General features: G+C 44.0%; 1 protein-coding gene across 6 annotated transcripts in view; it reads left to right on the top strand.

Annotated features, from left to right (window-relative positions):
- Positions 1–25,735, top strand: part of CROCC2 (ciliary rootlet coiled-coil, rootletin family member 2) — a 468,757-nt gene that overhangs the window by 298,775 nt on the left and 144,247 nt on the right. For all 6 annotated transcript variants that reach the window (XM_063915774.1, XM_063915775.1, XM_063915776.1 and 3 more), the window contains one exon: positions 354–500. In XM_063915774.1, the coding sequence (XP_063771844.1) occupies positions 354–500 (147 nt within the window). The remainder of the gene's footprint in view (positions 1–353; positions 501–25,735) is intronic.

Raw genomic sequence — 25,735 nt, 5'->3', positions numbered from 1 at the left:
GTGCCACAGTCTAGTACCGTATGTGATGTATTGGAGAGCCATGTTCATACACTTCTATACACTTTGCTGTTAAGAACTTTGCAAACACTGTTATCAGTATCAGTTCTAATTAATGGAAAATGTTTTAACAAGTCAGTGGGAACCAGTATAGCAATTGGCTTATACCGGAATGGTATTACTACTAAATAATCAGTTGCTAAGTGTTAATCACGAAAGGGTTATCCCTAGGACATGCCACATAGATGATCCAGCTTGGTCCAAGAACTCTGCATGAGATGAAAAATATTGATATTAGTACAGTACACAGTGTCTCTGGCTTGATGGTGTGTTTTTAACATGGATTTCTATGCCAGGCTGAGTCAAGCAGAGTGGAAGTAGAGCTGGCACTTAACCAGATGCGCAGTGAACGGGCGGCACTAAATGACTCGCTGGCCAAAATGGGAGCTCTGAACGAGGGCTTAGCACAAGATAAAGTGGCCCTGAACCGTGAAATTCTCCAGGTACATATTGCTGTATACTTATACTGTACGATAGAATGTCTTACTGATGTCATTAGAGAGCTGTCTCTTACATGATTGCTGTCTGTCACCCCACTTATCCATATTATCTCTCTTTTTACTTTTTTTTTAATTGTTACATTTTTATTTGGAGGAATCTAAAGCGAAGAGTTCTGTATGTAGCATGACATAGAAAGTAAAAACCACTGGGCCAATCAGATGCACAATTTCTATTGAAACTAAGCAAATCTAAACAGAACAGCTCAGGAACAGATAAACAGTCCAGCATGCTTTTACCATTACAGTGCGACACTTAGGAAGAAAAAAGCACTAAAACGTTGCAAGGGGAAATATTGTACTTATGTCCATATGCTTACTCGGAGGTATTGCACCAGATGCATATGCGCCAGGTTTATGCCAAGCAAGTGTACTTAGATCGAGATAGTTACACCCAGACATATCATGAAGAATACAAACATAGTAAAGGAAGAAAGCACCTTTAAGCTTCGGGGTTAAATCCGCTATCAGCCAATCATTTTTGGCTAGCTAGAGTTGACATCTGGCATTATCATCAATGTGTATTTGCACCAACCCACAGGCATCTGCGAGTGATATGGCTACTGACAGCACTACAGTGTCTGCATCTTCATGCCACAGATCTGTTATGTGAACAAGCCTTTACAGTACTCAGTCACGTTTGCACAACCGTTTCATCATCTCTTCTGTCTTTCCAAGTGTAGGAAGGCATAAATACCAAATCTGTGTACGGGAGTAGGCATACACATTTTATGATCACGCTCAGTACAGATTTGTGTATTTTAGGCTAAGCAAACGGGCTGTACGTCCAACTTGGCAAGAGCCCCAGAGTGCCTAGTCAAAGATAGCTTTCAGTGATTTTAGTATATAGGGGATGCTGACAGAGTGTGTTAAGTACTGTCAAGAAGTCCATAGGTCATGTGTGGACCACATGAGAAAACACTAACAAATAATATTTCTTCTGTTTGTGGTCCACATGCTAATATGCCCTGGGCATGTACACATGCATAGGGTTCCCGTGTTATAGTGGTACCAACCAAAACCAGCATTCCCCTCACAAAAACTTCCAACCCTGCATCAAAAAGTACTGGTGCTCTTCCCAGAATCCAAAAGCTCTTCTGTTTGTTTTGTTTTCTTTAGAAACAAATTTTCTCTATCCAGATTAATCTATCAATTGCGCCTGATTAGCTTTAGAGCTGCTATTTTATTGCATCTTCTGTACATTCCCTGCCAGTGATAATGGGATCCCTGAAATCGCTACTGCACCCCCCACTCCATCATACTAAAAAAGGAATAAAAACGTCCCAACATGTTTATAAATAAATGTTTACATCAATTAAAAACTCCCCAATCCTTTGTTCACCAATTTACTAATCCAAAAAATTGTTTTCTGCAATGCAATGGGAATTCTTCTTTTAATTCTCTGGAAATATCCTTAAGTTTGAATCCAATATGAAATGTTCTTAATTTGCTATTCACTGGGGAAATATTATAATCCAATAGCTGTTCTTGTCATTCACATGAATTATTCTTGTAATCCAGCGAATATAAGAAATTATATATACATAATCCTGTATGCAGTGTTCTCCCCATGCTTTAAATTACGAGTGGTCCGCCCAGCAAGTGTCCCCTTGTTGCCCGGCAGCCAAGACACCCTGTCGTCCGGCAGCTATTACCACCACTGTGTCCCCTGCTGGATCGCGATCGCCCGGCAGCCCCAGTAATGTGCGCGTCCCCTGTCATTTGCCCGGCATCCTCTCCAACGTAAACATGTTTCCGGCGGAGAGGGATGCTGGACGGAGCTCTGGATGTGAAGTGATCGGCTTCAGTCACAGTCAGCGTGCTTCATCCGGCATCCGGAGACATGCACACTGTGACGTTGACGAGGGGCAGAGATCCCTCCCAGTGCCTAAAAGGAAGGGATGCGTGGTCTGGGCGGGAACAGACGCCTGAGCATATTGAAGAGAGTGGTTGTCCAGCGTCCACTCTCTTTTCTGTATATCTCTGTGTCTTGGGTCAGGAGCTGTTAAAACAACTTTGTGAATCTAGCAAGTGGGGGCAAAGACTTGTTTTAGTATCTGAGAGCTGTTTGTGGGAGCAATTAGTATTCTGAAAAGCTGTTTAAAAAACAAGTGTGCCAGCACATGGGGGCAAAGAGCTCTGCTGTTTAAATATCTGAGAGCTGTTTGTGGGGGCAGTCAGTATTCTGAAGAGCTAATTCAACAATAATTGTGCCAACAAGTGTGACCAGTATCTGAAAACTAATTAAACAATAATTGTGTCAACAAGTGTGACCAGTATCTAAAAGCTAATTAAACTATTATTATTATTATTATTATTATTACATTTTATTTATAAGGCGCCACAAGTGTTTCGCAGTGCCGTACAAAGTACAGTACAGGGAGACAAAACTTAGCATTACAGTAAATAAATAACACAAACAGAGTACAGCTAACAAAAAAGAGCATCACAATTCTCCAAACATAAAACAGCTAAGATGTAAGTAACGAGGGAGTAATCATCGTACTACTTGGGGCTGGCGGCCATAGATAGAGATCAGCCTTTATGAGCAGGAGAAAAAGCAGGTAAAGATGGTCGCTGAGTAGGAGAGAGCTGTGAGTGAAATGTGTCGAGAAGAGGGCTTAGATAACAAGAGGAAAGAGGGCCCTTCTCTGAAGAGCTAACAATCTAGTGGGAAGGGTCGACAGACAGATGACATGAGGTGCAAGCAAGCGGGAGGTATCCTGATGACAGTATATAAGCAAAGCAGAGATGTTCAAGGCATGAGGCAGGGGGATGGAGGAGCAGCCTCAGGACTAGGTTATGCTTCGGGAGGATGAATAGGTGGGTTTTAGTGCCCGTTTGAAGCTTTGCAAGGTCGGGGAGAGTCTAATGGAGTGGGGAAGTGCGTTCCACTGAAGGGGTGCAGCACGAGCATAGTCTTGAACTCGAGCATGGGAAGCAGTGACCAGGGCAGAGGAGAGGCGACAGTCATTGGCCGACCGTAGGGGGCGGGAGGGAGTATGAAGGGAGAGGAGGTTGGAGATGTAGGGAGCAGTGGAGTTAGAGATGGCCTTGTATGTGAGGGTGAGGAGTTTGAAGACGATTCTGTAAGGGAATGGGAACCAGTGCAGATTTTGTCGAAGGGGAGTGGCAGATGTGGAGCGGCGGGAGAGGAAGATAAGCCTAGCTGCGCAGTTCAGGACAGATTGGATGGGAGCAAGATGGGAGCAAGCGAGGCCAGTGAAGAACACATTGCAGTAGTCGAGTCGTGAGATGACCAGTGAGTGGATGATAAGTTTAGTTGCACTCTGGGAGAGATATGGCCTGATGCAAGCAATGTTGCGTAGCTGGAACCGACAGGATTGTGCCAGAGCTTGGATGTGGGGTGCAAAGGAGAGGGAGGAGTCAAGAGTGACGCCTAAGCAGTGGAGTTATGGAACGGGGGAGATGGTGGTGTTATCAACAGTGATATAGATATTAGTAGGGGGTGTTGCTCTGGATGGGGGAAAGATGATGAGTTCAGTTTTGTCCATGTTGAGCTTCAGAGAGCGCTCAGACATCCAGGAGGAGATTGCAGAGAAGCAGCTGGAAACCTGAGAGAGGACAATAATTGTGCCAAGTGTGGACAGTATTTGGGAGCTGTTTGAAAAAATACATCTTTGTCTAGTCACCTGGTTCCCATAATGAGTAAGAATTTATTCAGAAAACAACAATCTTAAGTTTTGAAGAAAAAAATAAAATAAAATATGAACACAACAGCGGCAGGGATTTCCAACAAGGACACTGCAGATGAGGCCGGTCCATCTTCTGAATCTCAAGTCTGTTTCACATGAAAAAAATTTTCTCTAAACATCTCACATCTGGAGTAAACAGTGACTGGTTTAAAACATTTCAGTGGTTGTTAGTAAAAGATAATTGAATGATGTGTTCCACTTGTATAAAACATGGAAAGAGACCTGCTGCAAATAAGGAAGTAACTTGAGCAAAGTAAATTACACACTGATTCGTGTTCAAATATACTTCAAAAAGGTGGTTTTGAAGAAACTGGGATAGGACACATTGGGCCTTATTCTGAGTTGATCGCAGCAGCAAATTTGTTAGCAGTTGGGCAAAACCATGTGCACTGCAGGGGGGCAGATATAACATGTGCAGAGAGAGTTAGATTTGGGTGGGGTGTATTCAAACTGAAATCTAAATTGCAGTGTAAAAATAAAGCAGCCAGTATTTACCCTGCACAGAAACAAAATAACCCACCCAAATCTAACTCTCTCTGCAAATGTTATATCTGCCCCCCCCCCCCCCACCCCCTGCAGTGCACATGGTTTTGCCCATGTGCTAACAAACTTGCTGCTGCGATCAACTCAGAATTACCCCCCATTGAACGATTAGTTTCAGTTTTGATTAACTTGCAGAGAGATGCTTTTGTGGGAACCACTTGCCTGGCATGGTCGCATCAGATGCAACCACATCAGGCAATGTTTTATCTGACCTGGTCGCACAGGATGCGACCAGTTAGATAAACAGTGTTAGCATCGACAGGGAAGAGAAACTTCCCTCCGCTGCTGCTCTCAGAGGTACCGGGAGACACTTTTTGGAGTAACATGGAGGGGACCCCGAACAAATGAGGATCTTCGGTCTGGAGAAGATGGAATTAGGAATTAGAGGGGAAATCTAAATAAAGAACTGGTGAAAAGAGAGTCAAGACACATTTTTCTCATGGACAGCATTGCCCCTCTAGGTCTTAATGAAGAAATACATTAATCTGCATTTCTTTAAAAGTATAAGTCAAAATGTTCTTTTTTTCTGGTGATGTATGGCACCAGAAAGGAATATTCTCTATGGTTGTTCCATGGACATTATAACCTACATGTGAATATAGTTACTGGGCAAGGCCACAATTCTTGTGGCATCTATTCCAGCCAGGGAGATCCAAGCATATGAAAACTAAGATATATAAATAGCCCTGAAAAACTTCCAATATGTAGTAGTGACATATATATTTGTTCTGTAGTCTGGGAGTGGACCTTTATAGATAAAATCAATATAATTGGAAGTGGTAAACACAGAGAAATTACATGAGAATTAAACTGGAAATAACCAGATACAGTTGAATACTTAACTTTATGTCAGACGTCTGGATTATGGTAATACAGGATTTACAGAATGTAAATATCAGATATAATCAGTACTTACCCGAATGGTTTGTGTTAGAATAATTAATTGGCTAACATAAGAAATGCATAACATTATAATCAGTGCAGATGTATGGTATGACGACTTAGGGGTAATATATGGCATGAGCTGAAAGGCACAGATATTGTGGACACTCAATTGAAAAATACAACCAGTAAATGGGAGGGCCAACAAATGTATAGTATGACTATTCCATCCAGTCATAATACAAAGCAATAGAAAACATACAAGTTATATTTGGTCTCCCCCCACCATGGATATTTTGAAAATGTGAAACAAGGATACAGTATATTATTCCTAAATTAAAATTAATAATTTTAGTTCCAACATTTACCCACATTATTGAGACATATACACCACTATTTGTGCCTTAATATGTACATTGTTTTGATATCCACATACTTACTATCAAATAAGAAGGATGGTAGAGAAAATTTGTAATCAATATGGAACATCTTGAATCTATGGATTTAATACTTATCTATATTAATTTATTCATCTCTTCATCCTGATGGTGATATATACCATTATAAAAGGAGACATACATTGGAAATATCATACCATAAGATAATGAATAATGGGGATAAAGAAACTTAAAAATATAGTATACTTCCTGAATTTGTGTATTTTAACATCCACCTATACCACTTGAATACTCACCAATATTACTTACCTGTATTGACCTGCACTTACCGTCACTATCTTGAGATGCACCTTGATATTTATCCATATTATTATTATTAATTTGGGGTTTTGCCTTCATTACTTACCTGTGTTACTCTATACTTACCTTCACCATCTTGATAGTCATGCATATCACTGAGCAATGAAGCATATAACCAACCTATATTACGTATCCTGAACTATCCAGATACTTACATATGTCAACTAATTTGGACATTTTAAGCAGTCATACTGCAACCCATCAATGACATCAATTTTAATAATCAGACCACATGGGGGCCTCACAGTATAATTAGTAGGGCACTGAGATATTTACTATAGTAATTGACATATGACAAGATAATCTAATTAGAAATATGCCCTATAATTATATATAAAGATTGCATACTAATATAAATGTATATATATATTCAAATATCTTTGGTATTGCAGAGATCAGACAATAATTTAAAACATGATCCTGATATTAATCAGATATACATTTATAGCATCCTTAGGGAAATGGGAAATTTATAGCATCCTTACGGAAATTTAGTGGAGATTTTGGAAAGCAACCATAAGATAAGGGAGTATGAGAAACACATGAAATGTAAAATAATGTGAGATGCACTCATTTAGTTTCACTGTTGAAGGCTCATTTATTATTATTTCTCTGACGTCCTAGTGGATGCTGGGGACTCCGTAAGGACCATGGGGAATAGCGGCTCCGCAGGAGACTGGGCACAAAAGTAAAGCTTTAGGACTACCTGGTGTGCACTGGCTCCTCCCCCTATGACCCTCCTCCAAGCCTCAGTTAGATTTTTGTGCCCGAACGAGAAGGGTGCACACTAGGTGGCTCTCCTGAGCTGCTTAGTGAAAAGTTTAGTTTTAGGTTTTTTATTTTCAGTGAGACCTGCTGGCAACAGGCTCACTGCATCGAGGGATTAAGGGGAGAAGAAGCGAACTCACCTGCGTGCAGAGTGGATTGGGCTTCTTAGGCTACTGGACATTAGCTCCAGAGGGATCGAACACAGGCCTAGCCATGGAGTCCGGTCCCAGAGCCACGCCGCCGGCCCCCTTACAGAGCCAGAAGCAAGAAGAGGTCCGGAAAATCGGCGGCAGAAGACATCCTGTCTTCACCAAGGTAGCGCACAGCACTGCAGCTGTGCGCCATTGCTCCTCAGCACACATCACACTTCGGTCACTGAGGGTGCAGGGCGCAAGGGGGGGGCGCCCTGAGCAGCAATAAAAACACCTTGGCTGGCGAAAATACATCACATATAGCCCCCAGGGCTATATGGATGAATTTTAACCCCTGCCAGAATCCATAAAAAAGCAGGAGAAAAGTCAGCGAAAAAGGGGCGGAGCCTATCTCCTCAGCACACTGGCGCCATTTTCCCTCACAGCTCCGTTGGAGGGAAGCTCCCCTGGCTCTCCCCTGCAGTCACTACACTACAGAAAGGGTTAAAAAAGAGAGGGGGGCACTAATTAGGCGCAGTATTAACAATACAGCAGCTATAAGGGGAAAAACACTTATATAAGGTTATCCCTGTATATATATAGCGCTCTGGTGTGTGCTGGCAAACTCTCCCTCTGTCTCCCCAAAGGGCTAGTGGGGTCCTGTCCTCTATCAGAGCATTCCCTGTGTGTGTGCTGTGTGTCGGTACGTTTGTGTCGACATGTATGAGGAGGAAAATGATGTGGAGGCGGAGCAAAATTGCCTGTAATAGGGATGTCACCCCCTAGGGGGTCGACACCTGAGTGGGTGAACTGTTGGAAGGAATTAACAGTCAGCTCTTTACAAAAGACAGTGGTTGACATGAGACAGCCGGCTACTCAGCTTGTGCCTGTCCAGACGTCTCATAGGCCGTCAGGGGCTCTAAAGCGCCCGTTACCTCAGATGGCAGATACAGACGCCGACACGGATACTGACTCCAGTGTCGACGGTGAAGAGACAAATGTGACTTCCAGTAGGGCCACACGTTACATGATTGAGGCAATGAAAAATGTTTTACACATTTCTGATAATACGAGTACCACCAAAAGGGGTATTATGTTCGGTGAGGAAAAACTACCTGTAGTTTTCCTGAATCTGAGAAATTAAATGAGGTGTGTGATGAAGCGTGGGTTTCCCCCGATAAAAACTGATAATTTCTAAAAAGTTATTGGCATTATATCCTTTCCCGCCAGAGGTTAGGGTGCGTTGGGAAACACCCCCTAGGGTGGATAAAGCGCTCACACGCTTGTCAAAACAAGGGCTCTACCCTCTCCTGAGATGGCCGCCCTTAAGGATCCTGCTGATAGAAAGCAGGAGGGTATCCTAAAATGTATTTACACACATACTGGTGTTATACTGCGACCAGCAATCGCCTCAGCCTGGATGTGCAGTGCTGGGTTGGCGTGGTCGGATTCCCTGACTGAAAATATTGATACCCTAGATAGGGACAGTATATTATTGCCTATAGAGCATTTAAAAGATGCATTTCTATATATGCGTGATGCACAGCAGAATATTTGCCGACTGGCATCAAGAGTAAGTGCGTTGTCCATTTCTGCCAGAAGAGGGTTATGGACACGACAGTGGTCAGGTGATGCGGATTCCAAACGGCATATGGAAGTATTGCCTTATAAAGGGGAGGAGTTATTTGGGGTCGGTCTTTCAGACCTGGTGGCCACGGCAACAGCTGGGAAATCCACGTTTTTACCCCAGGTCGCCTCTCAACATAAGAAGACGCCGTATTATCAGGCGCAGTCCTTTCGTTCCCATAAGGACAAGCGGGCAAAAGGTTCCTCATTTCTGCCTCGTGACAGAGGGAGAGGAAAAAGGCTGCAGAAATCAGCCAGTTCCCAGGAACAGAAGCCCTCTCCCGCCTCTGCCAAGCCCTCAGCATGACGCTGGGGCTTTACAAGCGGACTCAGGCTAGGTGGGGGCCCGTCTCAAGAATTTCAGCGCGCAGTGGGCTCACTCGCAAGTAGACCCCTGGATCCTTCAGGTGGTATCTCAGGGGTACAAATTGGAATTCGAGACGTCTCCCCCTCGCCGTTTCCTAAAGTCGGCTTTACCGACGTCTCCCTCCGACAGGGAGGCAGTTTTGGAAGCCATTCACAAGCTGTATTCCCAGCAGGTGATAATCAAGGTACCCCTCCTGCAACAGGGAAAGGGGTATTATTCCACACTGTTGTGGTACCGAAGCCGGACGGCTCGGTGAGACCGATTTTAAATCTAAAATCTTTGAACACTTACATACAGATGTTCAAATTCAAGATGGAGTCACTCAGAGCAGTGATTGCGAACCTGGAAGAAGGGGACTACATGGTGTCTCTGGACATCAAGGATGCTTACCTTCATGTCCCAATTTACCCTTCTCACCAAGGGTACCTCAGGTTTGTGGTACAGAACTGTCACTATCAGTTTCAGACGCTGCCGTTTGGATGGTCCACGGCACCCCGGGTCTTTACCAAGGTAATGGCCGAAATGATGATACTCCTTCGAAGGAAGGGAGTTTTAGTTATCCCTTACTTGGACGATCTCCTGATAAGGGTAAGATCCAGAGAACAGTTGGAGGTCGGTGTAGCACTATCTCAGGTAGTGTTGCGGCAGCACGGTTGGATTCTCAATATTCCAAAATCGCAGCTGGTTCCGACGACTCGTCTTCTGTTCCTAGGGATGATCCTGTACACAGTCCAGAAAAAGGTGTTTCTCCCGGAGGAGAAAGCCAGGGAGTTATCCGAGCTAGTCAGGAACCTCCTAAAACCGAGCCAAGTCTCAGTGCATCAATGCACAAGGGTTCTGGGTAAAATGGTGGCTTCCTACGAAGCAATCCCATTCGGCAGATTCCACGCAAGAACTTTCCAGTGGGACCTGCTGGACAAATGGTCCGGGTCGCATCTTCAGATGCATCAGCGGATAACCCTGTCACCAAGGACAAGGGTGTCCCTCCTGTGGTGGTTGCAGAGTGCTCATCTTCTAGAGGGCCGCAGATTCGGCATTCAGGACTGGGTCCTGGTGACCACGGATGCCAGCCTGCGAGGCTGGGGAGCAGTCACACAGGGAAGGAATTTCCAGGGCTTATGGTCAAGCCTGGAGACATCACTTCACATAAATATCCTGAAGCTAAGGGCCATTTACAATGCTCTAAGCTTAGCAAGACCTCTGCTTCAAGGTCAGCCGGTGTTGATCCAGTCGGACAACATCACGGCAGTCACCCACGTAAACAGACAGGGTGGCACAAGAAGCAGGAGGGCAATGGCAGAAGCTGCAAGGATTCTTCGCTGGGCGGAAAATCATGTGATAGCACTGTCAGCAGTATTCATTCCGGGAGTGGACAACTGGGAAGCAGACTTCCTCAGCAGACACGACCTCCACCCGGGAGAGTGGGGACTTCACCCAGAAGTCTTCCACATGATTATAAACCGTTGGGAAAAACTCGACAGGTATTGCGCCAGGTCAAGGGACCCTCAGGCAATAGCTGTAGACGCTCTGGTAACACCGTGGGTGTACCAGTCAGTGTATGTGTTCCCTCCTCTGCCTCTCATACCCAAGGTACTGAGATTGATAAGATGGAGAGGAGTAAGCACTATATTCGTGGCTCCGGATTGGCCAAGAAGGACTTGGTAACCGGAACTTCAAGAGATGCTCACGGAGGATCCGTGGCCTCTACCTCTAAGAAGGGACCTGCTCCAGCAAGGACCCTGTCTGTTCCAAGACTTACCGCGGCTGCGTTTGACGGCATGGCGGTTGAACGCCGGATCCTGAAGGAAAAAAGGCATTCCGGATGAAGTCATCCCTATCCTGATCAAAGCCAGGAAGGATGTAACCGCAAAACATTATCACCACATTTGGCGAAAATATGTTGCGTGGTGCGAGGCCAGTAAGGCCCGACGGAGGAAATTCAACTGGGTCGATTCCTACATTTCCTGCAAACAGGAGTGTCTATGGGCCTGAAATTGGGGTCCATTAAGGTTCAAATTTCGGCCCTGTCAATTTTCTTCCAAAAAGAACTAGCTTCAGTCCCTGAAGTTCAGACGTTTGTAAGAGGGGTACTGCATATACAGCCTCCTTTTGTGCCTCCAGTGGCACCTTGTGATCTCAATGTAGTTTTTGGGTTCCAAAAGTCACATTGGTTTGAACCACTTAAATCTGTGGAGTTAAAATATCTCACATGGAAAGTGGTCATGCTGTTGGCCCTGGCCTGGGCCAGGCGCGTGTCAGAATTGGCGGCTTTATCCTGTAAAAGCCCTTATCTGATTTTCCATTCGGACAGGGCGGAATTGAGGACTCGTCCTCAGTTTCTCCCTAAGGTGGTTTCAGCGTTTCACCTGAACCAACCTATTGTGGTGCCTGCGGCTACTAGGGACTTGGAGGACTCCAAGTTGCTAGACGTTGTCAGGGCCCTGAAAATATATGTTTCCAGGACGGCTGGAGTCAGAAAATCTGACTCGCTGTTTATCCTGTATGCACCCAACAAGCTGGGTGCTCCTGCTTCTAAGCAGACTATTGCTCGTTGGATTTGTAGTACAATTCAGCTTGCACATTCTGTGGCAGGCCTGCCACAGCCAAAAATCTGTAAATGCTCACTCCACAAGGAAGGTGGGCTCATCTTGGGCGGCTGCCCGAGGGGTCTCGGCTTTACAACTTTGCCGAGCAGCTACTTGGTCAGGAGCAAATACGTTTGTAAAATTCTACAAATTTGATACCCTGGCTGAGGAGGACCTGGAGTTCTCTCATTTGGTGCTGCAGAGTCATCCGCACTCTCCCGCCCGTTTGGGAGCTTTGGTATAATCCCCATGGTCCTTACGGAGTCCCCAGCATCCACTAGGACGTCAGAGAAAATAAGAATTTACTTACCGATAATTCTATTTCTCGTAGTCCGTAGTGGATGCTGGGCGCCCATCCCAAGTGCGGATTGTCTGCAATACTTGTACATAGTTATTGTTACCAAAAATCGGGTTATTGCTGTAGTGAGCCATCTTTTCTAGAGGCTCCTCTGTTATCATGCTGTTAACTGGGTTTAGATCACAAGTTATACGGTGTGATTGGTGTGGCTGGTATGAGTCTTACCCGGGATTCAAAATCCTTCCTTATTGTGTACGCTCGTCCGGGCACAGTATCCTAACTGAGGCTTGGAGGAGGGCCATAGGGGGAGGAGCCAGTGCACACCAGGTAGTCCTAAAGCTTTACTTTTGTGCCCAGTCTCCTGCGGAGCCGCTATTCCCCATTGTCCTTACGGAGTCCCCAGCATCCACTACGGACTACGAGAAATAGAATTATCGGTAAGTAAATTCTTATTTTTTGTTATTTTTGACACAGATTTTTCACATGATACTTATTTTACAACATTTATATGGTACTCACAAGATTTTTTATTACACTTGGACATAACTATAATATAACACTCAGGAATACACAACACAATTTTTACACAGATATTTACATACAATGCATGTATTTATTATATAGACATGTATTTTATTTATTTCAATAATGTATTCACAGTCACATTTTCTCAATCATTTTATACACAGTTCTATGCAAAGGTTGCTATCTCCACAGATTATAATATAGAATATTATTCATTACATTTTTTATTTTTATATAATTTTAAAGTTGGAGACTCTGTCCTTCGAAGAATATTGTAACAAAACTAGGAGTTACAGACTGACATAGGTAATCAGTATTTAGATATAACAATCTCCTTGATTCAGCTGGAATGAATAACTTCAATCCGGGTGCACTGCTAACATATGGTTATTTAATGCTTTAAATTAGTTAATTAGTTATTTAATTATTTAAATTAGATAGATAGATTAGATATTATTTAATTAGATAGATCGCCAGGGAATGGTAATAGTTTGTGCCACAAGTAAAAGAGATCAGATCATGATCTGATTATACAGATTTCGGGATATGATCCTCGTTCAATAAACAACGGGACCTGGCAAGAATGACATCAATGAGGGAGCAGCAGGGAAAGATACAAACGTCACTAATTGGATCCAACAGTTAGGGATTTTTGAATATCCTGACCATGGATTCTGATTGGAAACAATGGAAGGAATCCACCTCTCATTGGCTGTATCATCCTATTTAGCTGTCACGGACAGTGGGCAACGATGAATATAGCCTTGAAAAAGCCTTAAACAGAACGAAATGCACATCGGAGGGTAGCGTGTCATGTCCTAGGATTAAATTATTTATTTAGCACATTCCTAAAAACGTGATTACATGCTGCATAGCCTTGTATACATCACTGCACCACCGCAGTCATTTCTCCCCCTGGAAGTACTGGAATCTCTGTGGCCGAGAGACACGCTGAATGCTGGAAGCACTGGAGTCTCTGTGGCCGAGAGACACGCTGAATGCTGGAAGCACTGTGGCTGAGAGACATAAAGTGATCTGATCATATAAATTTAATCTTTAATGTGGGATCAATAAGTAAAACACAGAACACGAACAGTTGTGATTAAATAACCACTAAGGGGAGATTGTAATGGCTTTGAAGCAGTCTATTCATGTATAATACGATATAAGTGGTTACACACAAGATTTAATAACCGTCTATACCTAACAAAGCCCAGATATCAAATAACCACAAGGGGGTTTATTTACTAAGATTCGTGTTTCAGGCGATTTGGTGGGTGTTTAATCTCGATTTTTATCAGACGTATTTCACTGCAACTTTTTGAATTCATGTACGCAAATTTACTAAGCTGCCGAGTTTTATATTTTCGTATTTTCCGATGTCGATGTGATTCGTATTGTCGGGCAGTGTTTTTCGGGAGTAATTAGTAAAACACTGCTGGACATAACACAATGAAGCCCGGCCGGATCATCCGTGCACATGATGAGGTGTTAAAGGAGTTAAAAATCGAAAAAAAAATTGTGTGGGGTCCCCCCACCTAAGCATAACCAACCTCGGGCTCTTTGAGCCGGTCCTGGTTGTAAAAATACAGGGGACAAAATTACTGGGGTCCCCCAATATTTATACAACCAGCACTGGGCTCTGCGTCCGGTCCTGGTTCAAAAAATACGGAGAACAAAAGATGTAGGGGTCCCCTGCATTTTTTAAACCAGCACCGGGCTCCACTAGCCATAGAGATAATGCCACAGCCGGGGGACACTTTTATATAGGTCCCTGCGGCCGTGGCATTACCACCCCAACTAGTCATGCCTGGCCGGGGTTCCCTGGAGGAGTGAGGACCCCTTAAATCAAGGCCCCCCCCCTTCAGGCCACCCAAGGGCAAGGGGTGAGGCCCGAGGCTGCCCCCCCCCATCCGTGGGCGGTGGATGGGAGGTTGATAGCCTTTGTGTAAAAAAAAGAATATTGTTTTTGTGTTAGAACTACAAGTCCCAGCAAGCCTCCCCCGCAAGCTGGTACTTGGAGAACCACAAGTACCAGCATGCAGGGAAATAACGGGCCCGCTGGTACCTGTAGTTCTACTAAAAAAAAATGCCCCCGAAAAAACACAACCCACACACCGTGAAAGTAAAGCTTTAATTAACATACATGCACACTTACACACTCACATACTTACCTATTGTCCCACGTAGCCCCTCGGTCCCCTTGTCCAGTAGAATCCACGGTGTACCTGTGAAAAAATGCCCAAAATACTCACCTGTTATCCGGTGAAGTTCGGTCCTCTTCAGTCCATGTAGCATCCAGGGGGTTAAAAAAAAGAACCAACAAAACCCGAACACTCACACTAAAGGGGTTCCATGTTTACACATGAAACCCCTTTTTCCGAATGCTGGGACCCCCCACGACTACTGTCACTGGAGATCCCGCCAGCCAATCAGGGAGCGCCACGTCATGGAGCTCTCCTGATTGGCTGTGTGCTCCTTGCCTGTCAATCAGGCGGAGCGCAGCGGCTAGAATGGAGGAGAGCGCTCCTCCATTCTAGCCTATGATGGGAACTTTGCCGTCTGCGGTTAACCGCAAACTTAATTGGGGTCACCTACAAGACGTGGCGCGCCCTGATTGGCTGGCGGGATCTCTAGTGACAGTAGTCACGGGGGGTCCCGGTATTCGGAAAAAGGGGTTTCATGTGTAAACATGGAACCTCTTTAGTGCAAGGGTTCGGGTTTTGTGTTTTTTTTTGTTTTTTTTTAACCCCCTGGATGCTACATGGACTGAAGAGGACCAAACTTCACTGGATAATAGGTGAGTATTTTGGGCAATTTTTCACAGGTCCACCGTGGATTCTACTGGACAAGGGGATCGAGGGGCTACGTGGGACAATAGGTAAGTATGTGAGTGTGTAAGTGTGCATGTATGTTAATGAAAGCTTTACTTTCATGGTGTGTGTGTGTTGTGTTTTTTTCGGGGGGTATTTTTTTTTTAGTAGAACTACAGGTACCAGCAGGCCCGTTATTTCTCCGCATGCTGGTACTTGTGGTTCTCCAAATACCAGCTTGCGGGGGAGGCTTGCTGGGACTTGCAGTTCTACCACAAAAAAACAATATTCTTTTTTTTACACAAAGACTATCAACCTCCCATCCACTGCCCATGGATATACACATATAAAGGGCTCATGTAACATTTCTTTCAATATAAATGCCTGTTTTCACTGGCTGTCAAATCTGATACAGGCAATAGAACTATTTATGGCTACAATTGCTACAAAGTAACAATTGAATGTTCTGTGGTTAAAAGTTACAATAACAAGTATTTAATAGAATATATAACAAATACTGGTCTCTACAGCAAAGGAAATGACTAATTAATTATTAAAAAGGAATGTCATGTATGAGTGAAATCCGCAAGAAAGGATGTGATACGGCGCAATTTTAATACTTTATTCACAAATATATACATTTTCTTTCACTTTTTTCTTTTCTAATTTTCTTTTATAGGTCGCTTTATTTAGCCTACAATAGGCTAACTAGTCACTAATAAACAGTCAAAAGCCCTACAGGCAGTTAAAAAGGGGTGTATTGTTAATACCTGGTTTTAAGTAACTAAATAAATTGTATTTTAAACAGTAACTCAGTTTTGAGGACGGAGTGCACCCATTTAATCCCAATTTCTTTTTTCTTTCTTGTATTATTATACTGTTAGTTTTATATCAACATGTAGTATCTCTGATGGCAAAGCTGAAACTATAACAAAATAATTGAACAAATTGACAATATAGGGTTGAAAAAAATCTTACTTGGTGGGCCTAGGCTCAGATGGGTGTGGTATGGAAGGTAGATAGTAACTAGGTCGACAGTGTCTAGGATGACCACTATTGGTCGACAGGGACTCTAGGTCGACAGGGTCTTTAGGTCAAAAGGTCGACATGAGTTTTTAATGTTTTTTTGGTGTCGTTTTCTTCGTAGAGTGACCGGGAACCCCAATTAGTGCACCGTGTACCCTCGCATGGCTCGCTTCACTCGCCATGCTTCGGGCAAGGCAGATTACCATTCCAATCATAGTCCACGTGGATCGTTAGGTATGAAAAGGTTCAAAAAAGAAAAAAATCCTGAAAAAGTCACGTTTACCTGTTGACCTAGAAACCCTGTCGACCTAGTTACTGTCGACCAATAGTGGTCGACCTAGATAGTGTCGACCTAGAGACCGGATCCCGCTCAGATGGAGCAGTAGTAATGATTGGGAAGCACAAAGGGGTAGCTAAACTATTAAAAGATGAAACAGGCGGAGTCATGGTAAACTGCCATTGTATAAACCACCGTCTGGCACTTGCTAGTGCCCAAGCAGCTGCTGAGGGGCCTTATTTAGTCAAATTTAACAACATCTTAAGACAACTGTTTTTCTTTTTTCAAAATTCCCCAGGTAGAGTGGCTGGGTTAACTGAAATCCAAAATATTCTGAACAGTTCTCAGATTAAATTTAGAATGGCTAGTGACACTAGGTGGCTGTCTGTTGACTTTGCTGTACAGTCTTTAAGAGAATCCCTGGTGAGTGTCATTGCTGCACTGGAAAGAGAGGCCACTGAGAGAAATGACATCACGGCAGCTGGTTTAAGCAAATAATTTCGTAGCTTCACTTATGATGCTTTCAGATATGCTGCCTCGTTTGTCGAAGTTGTCTAAAGTATGGCAAAGGCAAGATGTTAATTTAACAGAAATAGACCCTATCTTAAAAGCTACAAAACTATGCATTATGGAACTGAAAGACACACCTGCTACTCATTTTAAAAACTTCTACATCTACATCTTGCTGACGAATGGTCAGACCTTCGAGTAAACTGTTCCGATGCTAATGCTACTGCTTTTAAGAAAAATATCTATGATAAATACATAGACACAGTTATTAACCACCTAGAAGCAAGATTTCTCTAACGTCCTAGAGGATGCTGGGACTCCGTAAGGACCATGGGGATAGACGGGCTCCGCAGGAGACATGGGCACTTTAAGAAAGACTTTGACTCTGGGTGTGCACTGGCTCCTCCCTCTATGCCCCTCCTCCAGACCTCAGTTTGATACTGTGCCCAGAGGAGCTGGGTGCATTTCAGGAGCTCTCTTGAGTTTCCTGTAAGAAAGCATTTTTGTTAGGTTTTTTATTTTCAGGGAGCCTGCTGGCAACAGACTCCCTGCATCGAGGGACTGAGGAGAGAGAAACAGACCCACTTCTCTGAGTTTCAGGGCTCTGTTTCTTAGGCTACTGGACACCATTAGCTCCAGAGGGAGTCAGAACACTGGTCTCACCCTGGAGTTCGTCCCGAAGCCGCGCCGCCGTCCTCACAGATCCGTAAGATAGAAACCGGGTGAGTATGAGAGGAAAAGATCTTCAGAGGTGGCAGAAGACTTCATTGATCTTCACTGAGGTAACGCACAGCACTGCAGCTGTGCGCCATTGCTCCCATACACCTCACAAACGGCAGTCACTGTAAGGGTGCAGGGCGCAGGGGGGGGGGGGGCGCCCTGGGCAGCAATATAAACCTCTTATTTGGCAAAAGAGAGCATATATTCAGCTGGACACTGTATATATGCATGAGCCCCCGCCAATTTTACACTTTTAGCGGGACTGAAGCCCGCCGCCGAGGGGGCGGGGCTTCTCCCTCAGCACTCACCAGCGCCATGTTTTTCTCCACAGCACCGCTGAGAGGAAGCTCCCCGGACTCTCCCCTGCTTATACCATGGTAGAAGAGAGGGTTTTAAAGAATAGGGGGGGGCACATAATTCGGCGCAGATAATAATAACAGCGCTACGGGGTAAACATTATATTGCTGTGTTTTTCCTGGGTCATATTGAGCTGGGGTGTGTGCTGGCATACTCTCTCTCTGTCTCTCCAAAGGGCCTTGTGGGGGAACTGTCTTCAGAAGAGCATTCCCTGAGTGTGTGGTGTGTCGGTACGTGTGTGTCGACATGTCTGAGGTAAAAGGCTCTCCTAAGGAGGAGATGGAGCAAATGTGTGTGTGGTGTCTCCGTCGACAACGTCGACACCTGATTGGATATGTGAAATTAAGTGCTAAGATGAATTTATTACACAAAAAATTAGAGAACAGACAGGGAATCTACCCATGTCTGTCCCTATGTCACAGAGACCTACAGAGTCTCACAACACTCACTATCCAAAATAATAGACACTGATATCAACACGGAGTCTGACTCCAGTGTCGACTACGATAATGCAAAGTACAGCCTAAACTGGCAGAAAAGTATTCAATATATGATTATTGTAATAAAGGATGTTTTGCATATCACTGATGACTCATCTGTCCCTGACACGAGGGTACACATGTTTAAGGGGAAGAAAGCTGAGGTAAATTTCCCTCCTCTCATGAAGAAAAAGAGCGGGAATCTCCAGACAAGAAGCTGCAGCTTCCCAAAAAGAATTCTCAGGGAGTATCCTTTCCCTAATGGGGCCAGGATACGATGGGATCTTCCCCTAGGGTGTACAAGGCATTGACACGTTTACCCAAAAAGGTAGCGCTGACTTAACAGCTATCCTCAGGGATCCTGCAGATAGTATGCAGTAAAAATACTTTGAAGTCCATTTACACACATTCTGGTACACTACTCAGGCCGGCGATTGTGTCGGCATGGGTTTATAGCGCTGTAGCAGCGTGGACAGATACCTTATCAGCGGAGATTGAAACCCTAGATAAGGATACCATGTTATTGTCCCTAGTATATATATATATATATATATATATATATATATATTGATAATGTCGATTATCTTTACAGGAATAAAAGCTATACCTTAAACACACCGTCAATACACTTTAAACCTTTAGCCGCTGCGGCCGCTATACTTAGTTCACACTCGTACTCTAAGCGCGTACACACCCAGAGATACACTTAAAACCTTCTACAGCAATGCAATAATAACAATAATAATACACTTTAAACCTTAGCAGGGCAATGAGCACACAACACTAATTGTGATTAACCGCTGGGTTCCGACACCACAGTGGATTATTTCTGAAAGGGGGTTTACAATACAAATTATACACTACAATACAAACAATATATATAACAGAATAATGGCTACAGTCAATGTACATACGTGAGAATATTCGCGTGCGCTTCCTGGTCCAGTCCTCCGTAATCAAATAGATAACGTTGTGAGTCTTGTGACTGGCCGCTCTGTAGCAGGCTTTATTTATACAAGTCTTCCAAAAGCAAAGCAATGGATACTGTAATCCCTTTGTCCATTGGACACAGGGATGCACCTTTACAGTACAGGAGAGGTCATAGGTTGATTTGAAAAGGTAGGCGATGTCTTTCTCAACTGCTCTTGTGGGTGGTCTCCTCTGGATTCCCGCCGCATACATAATATACAGTAAATACAGTTTATATCTATATTCTGCTTCTGCACATAACTATCCGCAGGAACATGCGATCTTCAGCAGACCAACACCGTTATCCTGTAAAGGTGAATAACTTTGTTCTGCAACCATTTAAACAGCTATAACTTTCTGATGTGGTGCAAGGAGACTATGTGTACATTGGCCCTCATTCCGAGTTGATCGGTCGGTATTTTTCATCGCATCGCAATGAAAATCCGCTTAGTACGCATGCGCAATATTCGCACTGCGACTGCGCCAAGTAATTTAACAATGAAGATAGTATTTTTACTCACGGCATTTTTCATCGCTCCGGCGATCGTAATGTGATTGACAGGAAATGGGTGTTACTGGGCGGAAACACGGCGTTTTAGGGGCGTGTGGATGAAAACGCTACCGTTTCCGGAAAAAACGCAGGAGTGGCTGGAGAAACGGAGGAGTGTCTGGGCGAACGCTGGGTGTGTTTGTGACGTCAAACCAGGAACGACAAGCACTGAACTGATCGCACAGGCAGAGTAAGTCTGAAGCTACTCTGAAACTGCTAAGTAGTTTGTAATCGCAATATTGCGAATACATCGGTCGCAATTTTAAGAAGCTAAGATACACTCCCAGTAGGCGTAGGCTTAGCGTGTGTAACTCTGCTAAATTCGCCTTGCGACCGATCAACTCGGAATGAGGGCCATTGTGCACTATTTGGATTAAATATGTAATGTGTTCTGATGGCCCTCCATGCGTACACAAACTCTGCCGTAAATACCCATACCACGCGCCGATGCGCAGGACCGCGGGAGCGACCATACGCAAAGTGCGTACATGTGCACGCACTGCAGAACAAGTGCACGCGCAGTGGGCATGTGTATGCAGTTTATAGGTGCTGTGTGTTCTTCAATATTTTTCGACTTTGACAGTCCACCCTTTGGCAGTAACCGATAACTGCCACTTTCTAATCACTAAACAGAAAAATATCAATACAATATCTACAGACGATTGGATGGTCGGAGGAGAGTTGTAGGCGGGAAATGTATGACCTAGTGGGATAGTAAAAAAGCATGTATGTATGAATCCATGTCTGAGGGGCATGTATCATCATGCCGTATATGTTTTAGATAAGCTTCGAGGTATTGCGAAGTATACATTAAATCCTTCTTATCCCGTATTAAGGGTCTGTAAGTGGGCCGACAAACACTACCGAGCTCTTTTCGGCTTCTTGTTCCAACAAATGGGGTGCACATTTAGTTGATGATACATGGAGGGGGAACATATGTGAGTGCTAGTATATGTGGATATCACCTGTCGACTATGTGTGTCTCATTAACTGAAGATTGTAGAGATGAAGATAAGACACATATCTAAAATACATTCACATAACATTTTCATAAACATTCTTGGGTAGGGCTGATGTCTTTTCCGGATGGGTGTATCTGGGCAGAGGGGGAGACAAAGGAAAAACGGGTGAAAGAAACAGGCCATGGAATTCATTTGCAATCCTTATCATAACACTGTCTCTATGGATGGGTCGTAAATTAAATCTGCTGCTATAACAATGCCCTCGCTCCTTAAACTCATCAAATTTGTGCCGTGCTTGCGCCGTGTCAGAATTCGAACACATCTAAATATCAAGCCAATAATTATGACGACTCCCAGGATACAAAGGAGAAACTTTCCTACACTCATAATAACATTTTGAGCCCACTCTCCTAATCCTGAGAACCAATTTCGTGGGTTCAACCATGAGACCCAGACGGTCAGCTCATTACCCACAGTGGTCAGGGTAAGGTTGTGTCTCCTCCGGAACTCCCACTTCAACTGCAATATATCATACATCTTTTGATCGATATTCTCTGTGGGGTCGTCAGTGCTGTTTGTAATATACGTACAGCACTTCACACCATACTGAGTTGCCAAAGTGACACAGTACCCACCCGTCATGGCTGTGATATAATTAAGTACCATCCTGTGCTGGATCAGTTCCGTCTTGTAAGCTTGTAACTCCCTTCCCGTATACCTGAAGGTGTCGTCATACATCTCAGTGATATTATCTATCAAGTTCGCTAGCGCATGGATATACCTATAATTTATAATTCCTCTGGCAGTACGGTGATGTCTAATGCAAGAAGGAATTGAATCTCGGTGGATTCGTGGATCAAATCAGAGGCTACGTGCTCTGTCCTCTCTATGAGGTGTCTCTTGACGATGTGTTCATAGTGAGTATGAGTATAAGGAGCCTGAGCACTGCGGTGAACATCTTTCATCTTATCATGGGTTATGGTCATGACCTCTGGCAACACTCTTCCAATATAACACAATCCCTCTGAGTTCTGGGCAAGCCACTTATACGCCTTCCTCCCACATATGAAATAGGCATCATCGGGGAGAACATAGGGGATAGAATATGACATTACCATATTACAAACTTTCCAAGTGAAAAACCCCATCCCTAGTTCTCCCATCTGCTCAGTACAAGTATCAGGCTGGATGATATGAGCACAGTACCCTGGTGATACTTCTCCAACCCACATGGTCTTGCTTCCTCGAGTATACCTATACCGAAAATACCATCCACTGTTGGCTATTTGGCGTACAAGTTCAGAGTCTATGGGTATCCTATCAGCTCTGTGCGAAAAGGCCATTGTCTGGTTATTCCACGTCACTTCCCAATTTCCCGGTTTTCGGTAATTGGAAATATTGAAACATACTAAGTATCTATCTACATGATACTGGTGGAGCTTCAAACTAGGGGGCCTAGAAATATTGAATTTCTTGTCCACCGGACTCCCACCCCGTAATTCGAGTACCTCATCTATTGCTAAAGGGTACGGTACTAATCCTGACTTGTTCTGACCTTGAGGTACTTGTGAGCACACCCAGCATTCTGTCTGGTTTAAGACCTTACCCACTAGTGAGTGGTAATCACTCAATGGATGACGGTCCATGTTGATATTAAGGCTGGACTGACATCTCTGGATGCACCCATCCTCGACTATGTTCTCACAATTCTTACAAATGCAATTTTCCTCAGCCAATAACCCTTCACAGTGCCTCCGAGCTCCCTGACCACCAGATCGCTTTCTAATACTCGCCTTTGCTCGAGTGATGTGTTGCTCTTGAGATTCTACAAATCCATCCCCGCCATCAGAACCCATTCCACATCCTTTCTCGACCTCTCTGGGACCATCACCGAAACAGACTGTCCTGGTCAACAACAGGATTAACAGGAAAACCCGGAACGCAGTCTCTTGGGGTAAGTCCATCTTGTTAAGGGAAGAGAAAGGAAACAAGAAGGGGGGGGGGGGGGGAGAAAAATAAGAAGAGAAGGAGGGTAGTGGGGAATGGAAAAAAAAAACTGGTGCGACAACCGCCTCTGGTCTTGTTGTTCTCCGCGCTCAGGTGCCGTCTCAACAGTCCTGCCTCTCAACCTTCCCGGAACAGACACTCCAGTGATACGATGTTCTCTACACTCTGCTCTTTGTCATGGGTTCTTTCCGGGTCAGCGACCTTTCTGTAGGGAACATAAATCTTGCATTTCAATGTGTTTAACTGTTGTGTGAAGTGAACCATCTTTGGAAAGTGAAAAGAGAGGGGACATGATAAAAAGAAAATTTGTCAGATTTGCGTTCACCATCAGGCTGTCACACCATCATGTATATCGGTATCTATGCACAGTCTCCCTTCACCAGTATTCCCATTCTTCACCCTTTGTGCATGGCCAGGCACACTGATACTGGTGTCCCTATGCTGGTGAGATATACTGGGTTTGGGCAGAACTCTGAAAAGACCGAGTAGGCATGTGACGTTTGAACTGTAATCCTGTCAGTGAACGTAAGAAATGAAGAGGAAACTTTGAAGACAAATCACAGGGTTTAGTAACAGGTAAGTTTGTAAAGGCAAAGAAGATTTTACAAAGTTTGACATCTGGGTTTGTAAAGGCAAAGAAGATTTTACAAAGTTTGACATCTGGATTGGGCACTACAGGGAATGATTCCCTAATCGGTCTGTTCCCCTTAAAAAAATTTCTATGTGTGTTATATCTCTACTGGCACTATCCCAGCCATCAATCCAGTGTCTTGTCCATTCTAAGTTCATAGTGAACCCGGTATCTTTGAGATAATTTCCTCTACCTGTGATGGACATGCATCTAAAACAGTGAAAATGCAACATTAGTCTTTGTGGGTATCTAACATATTTTGTGCTTCCTGGGTGGGAGCGCTCAATATGTTTACCATCTCTAACAAAACTCCTGTTAAGTTATTTAGAGGTCACTTCTGCTAGAGAGAGAAGCAGAAGTTTAGAGGCCTCCTCCTAACCCCAGTAAGTTCTGTCAAAAGGGTAAAGTTGCATTTATTCTGTTCTTCCCATTAACCGAATCTGTGTTTTTCTATACTGTATCGTGATTCCTTACTATATGTCACTTGATCCCGTATATGTGTTTAATAACGTGGCTTGTTTTCTCTGTCTAGGGGTCTATATTGGCTATGTGTTCTACTACTCCTACAATCCCTGGCAAAATGCCCTTCCTTTCTACAAGTGTAGCATATCCTAGGTCCTTTCTTACTATCCGTGTTTTGGGGTTTAGGTTGATGAGACTTTGGTGTAAGGGCCTGTATTCTTTCAATCCTCAGCCTCTCCTCCTGCAGTTCTCTACGCCTAGCAATATTCTTATGGTGTTCAATCGCACATTCTCTAAGACAAGCTACTGTGACCTTTTTCCAACTAGGCAAAGATGTTTGTACTCTGTCCCTCACTGTCTTATTGAGTCCGTCCATTAGCACAGAGACAGCTACCTTCCTGTAATTCGTATCGTTCCCTGTATCTGATACCCCCATGTATCTATCCATTATTTGCAGGGCCCGATGGAAATATTCAGATGTCATTTCATTTTCCCTCTGTTTTATGGAGAAAATTATTCTCCACTCAGTGGGGAAACACAACTCTAGTTGCCTATTAATTCGTTCTATATTTTCCTGATTGTTTCTGTCAGTCATAGGACTATCCGACTCTAGCCTACCCAAAAAATTTTGGGTGTCAATATTAGGGGGTAGGCACGCTTTCAAAACTATCCGCCAGTGTGTTTTTGTCGGTTCATACGCATTACCCAGATCTCTGATAAATTTCTGACATCTGTCTAAATGCTTCCGAGGGTCGGGGAATTCTGAAAAGATTGATCGCAGCTCATCTCTGGGCCACGGGCAATACATTGCATTATTCCTGGTGAGGACTACTTCCTGACTATCGGTTCCCCCATTGGGAGTTACTATTTCCAAGACAGGGTGTAATCCTACCGTTCCGTTCCTAATCTGTTTACTGTGTGGTGTTGTTGTTTTCTGTGCAGTGAACTGTCTCATACTTACCGGTAGCTGTGACCTCACCAGTTCTTTCATTGGGGAATACTGTTACTGCTCTACCTGGTTGGACAGGTCCCACCTGAGTTTCCTCCAAAATGACTGCTTGGAGGAGAGCTGGAATTTGGCTGGATCCTTCATCTTCTTGTGACCTATAACCTTGAAAAGACTTCAAAACAGGATACATCTTGCAAAAATGAAGGTTAATACATTGTTTTTGCATACTACTATCATTTACGGATATACAGTATCATTGACTGTAGCCAT

The sequence above is a fragment of the Pseudophryne corroboree genome, chromosome 4 (assembly GCF_028390025.1).
Source record: "Pseudophryne corroboree isolate aPseCor3 chromosome 4, aPseCor3.hap2, whole genome shotgun sequence".
Classification (NCBI taxonomy): Eukaryota; Metazoa; Chordata; class Amphibia; order Anura; family Myobatrachidae; genus Pseudophryne; species Pseudophryne corroboree.
Note: the sequence above shows the minus strand (reverse complement) of the source record. Positions and strands in the feature narration are given on the sequence as shown.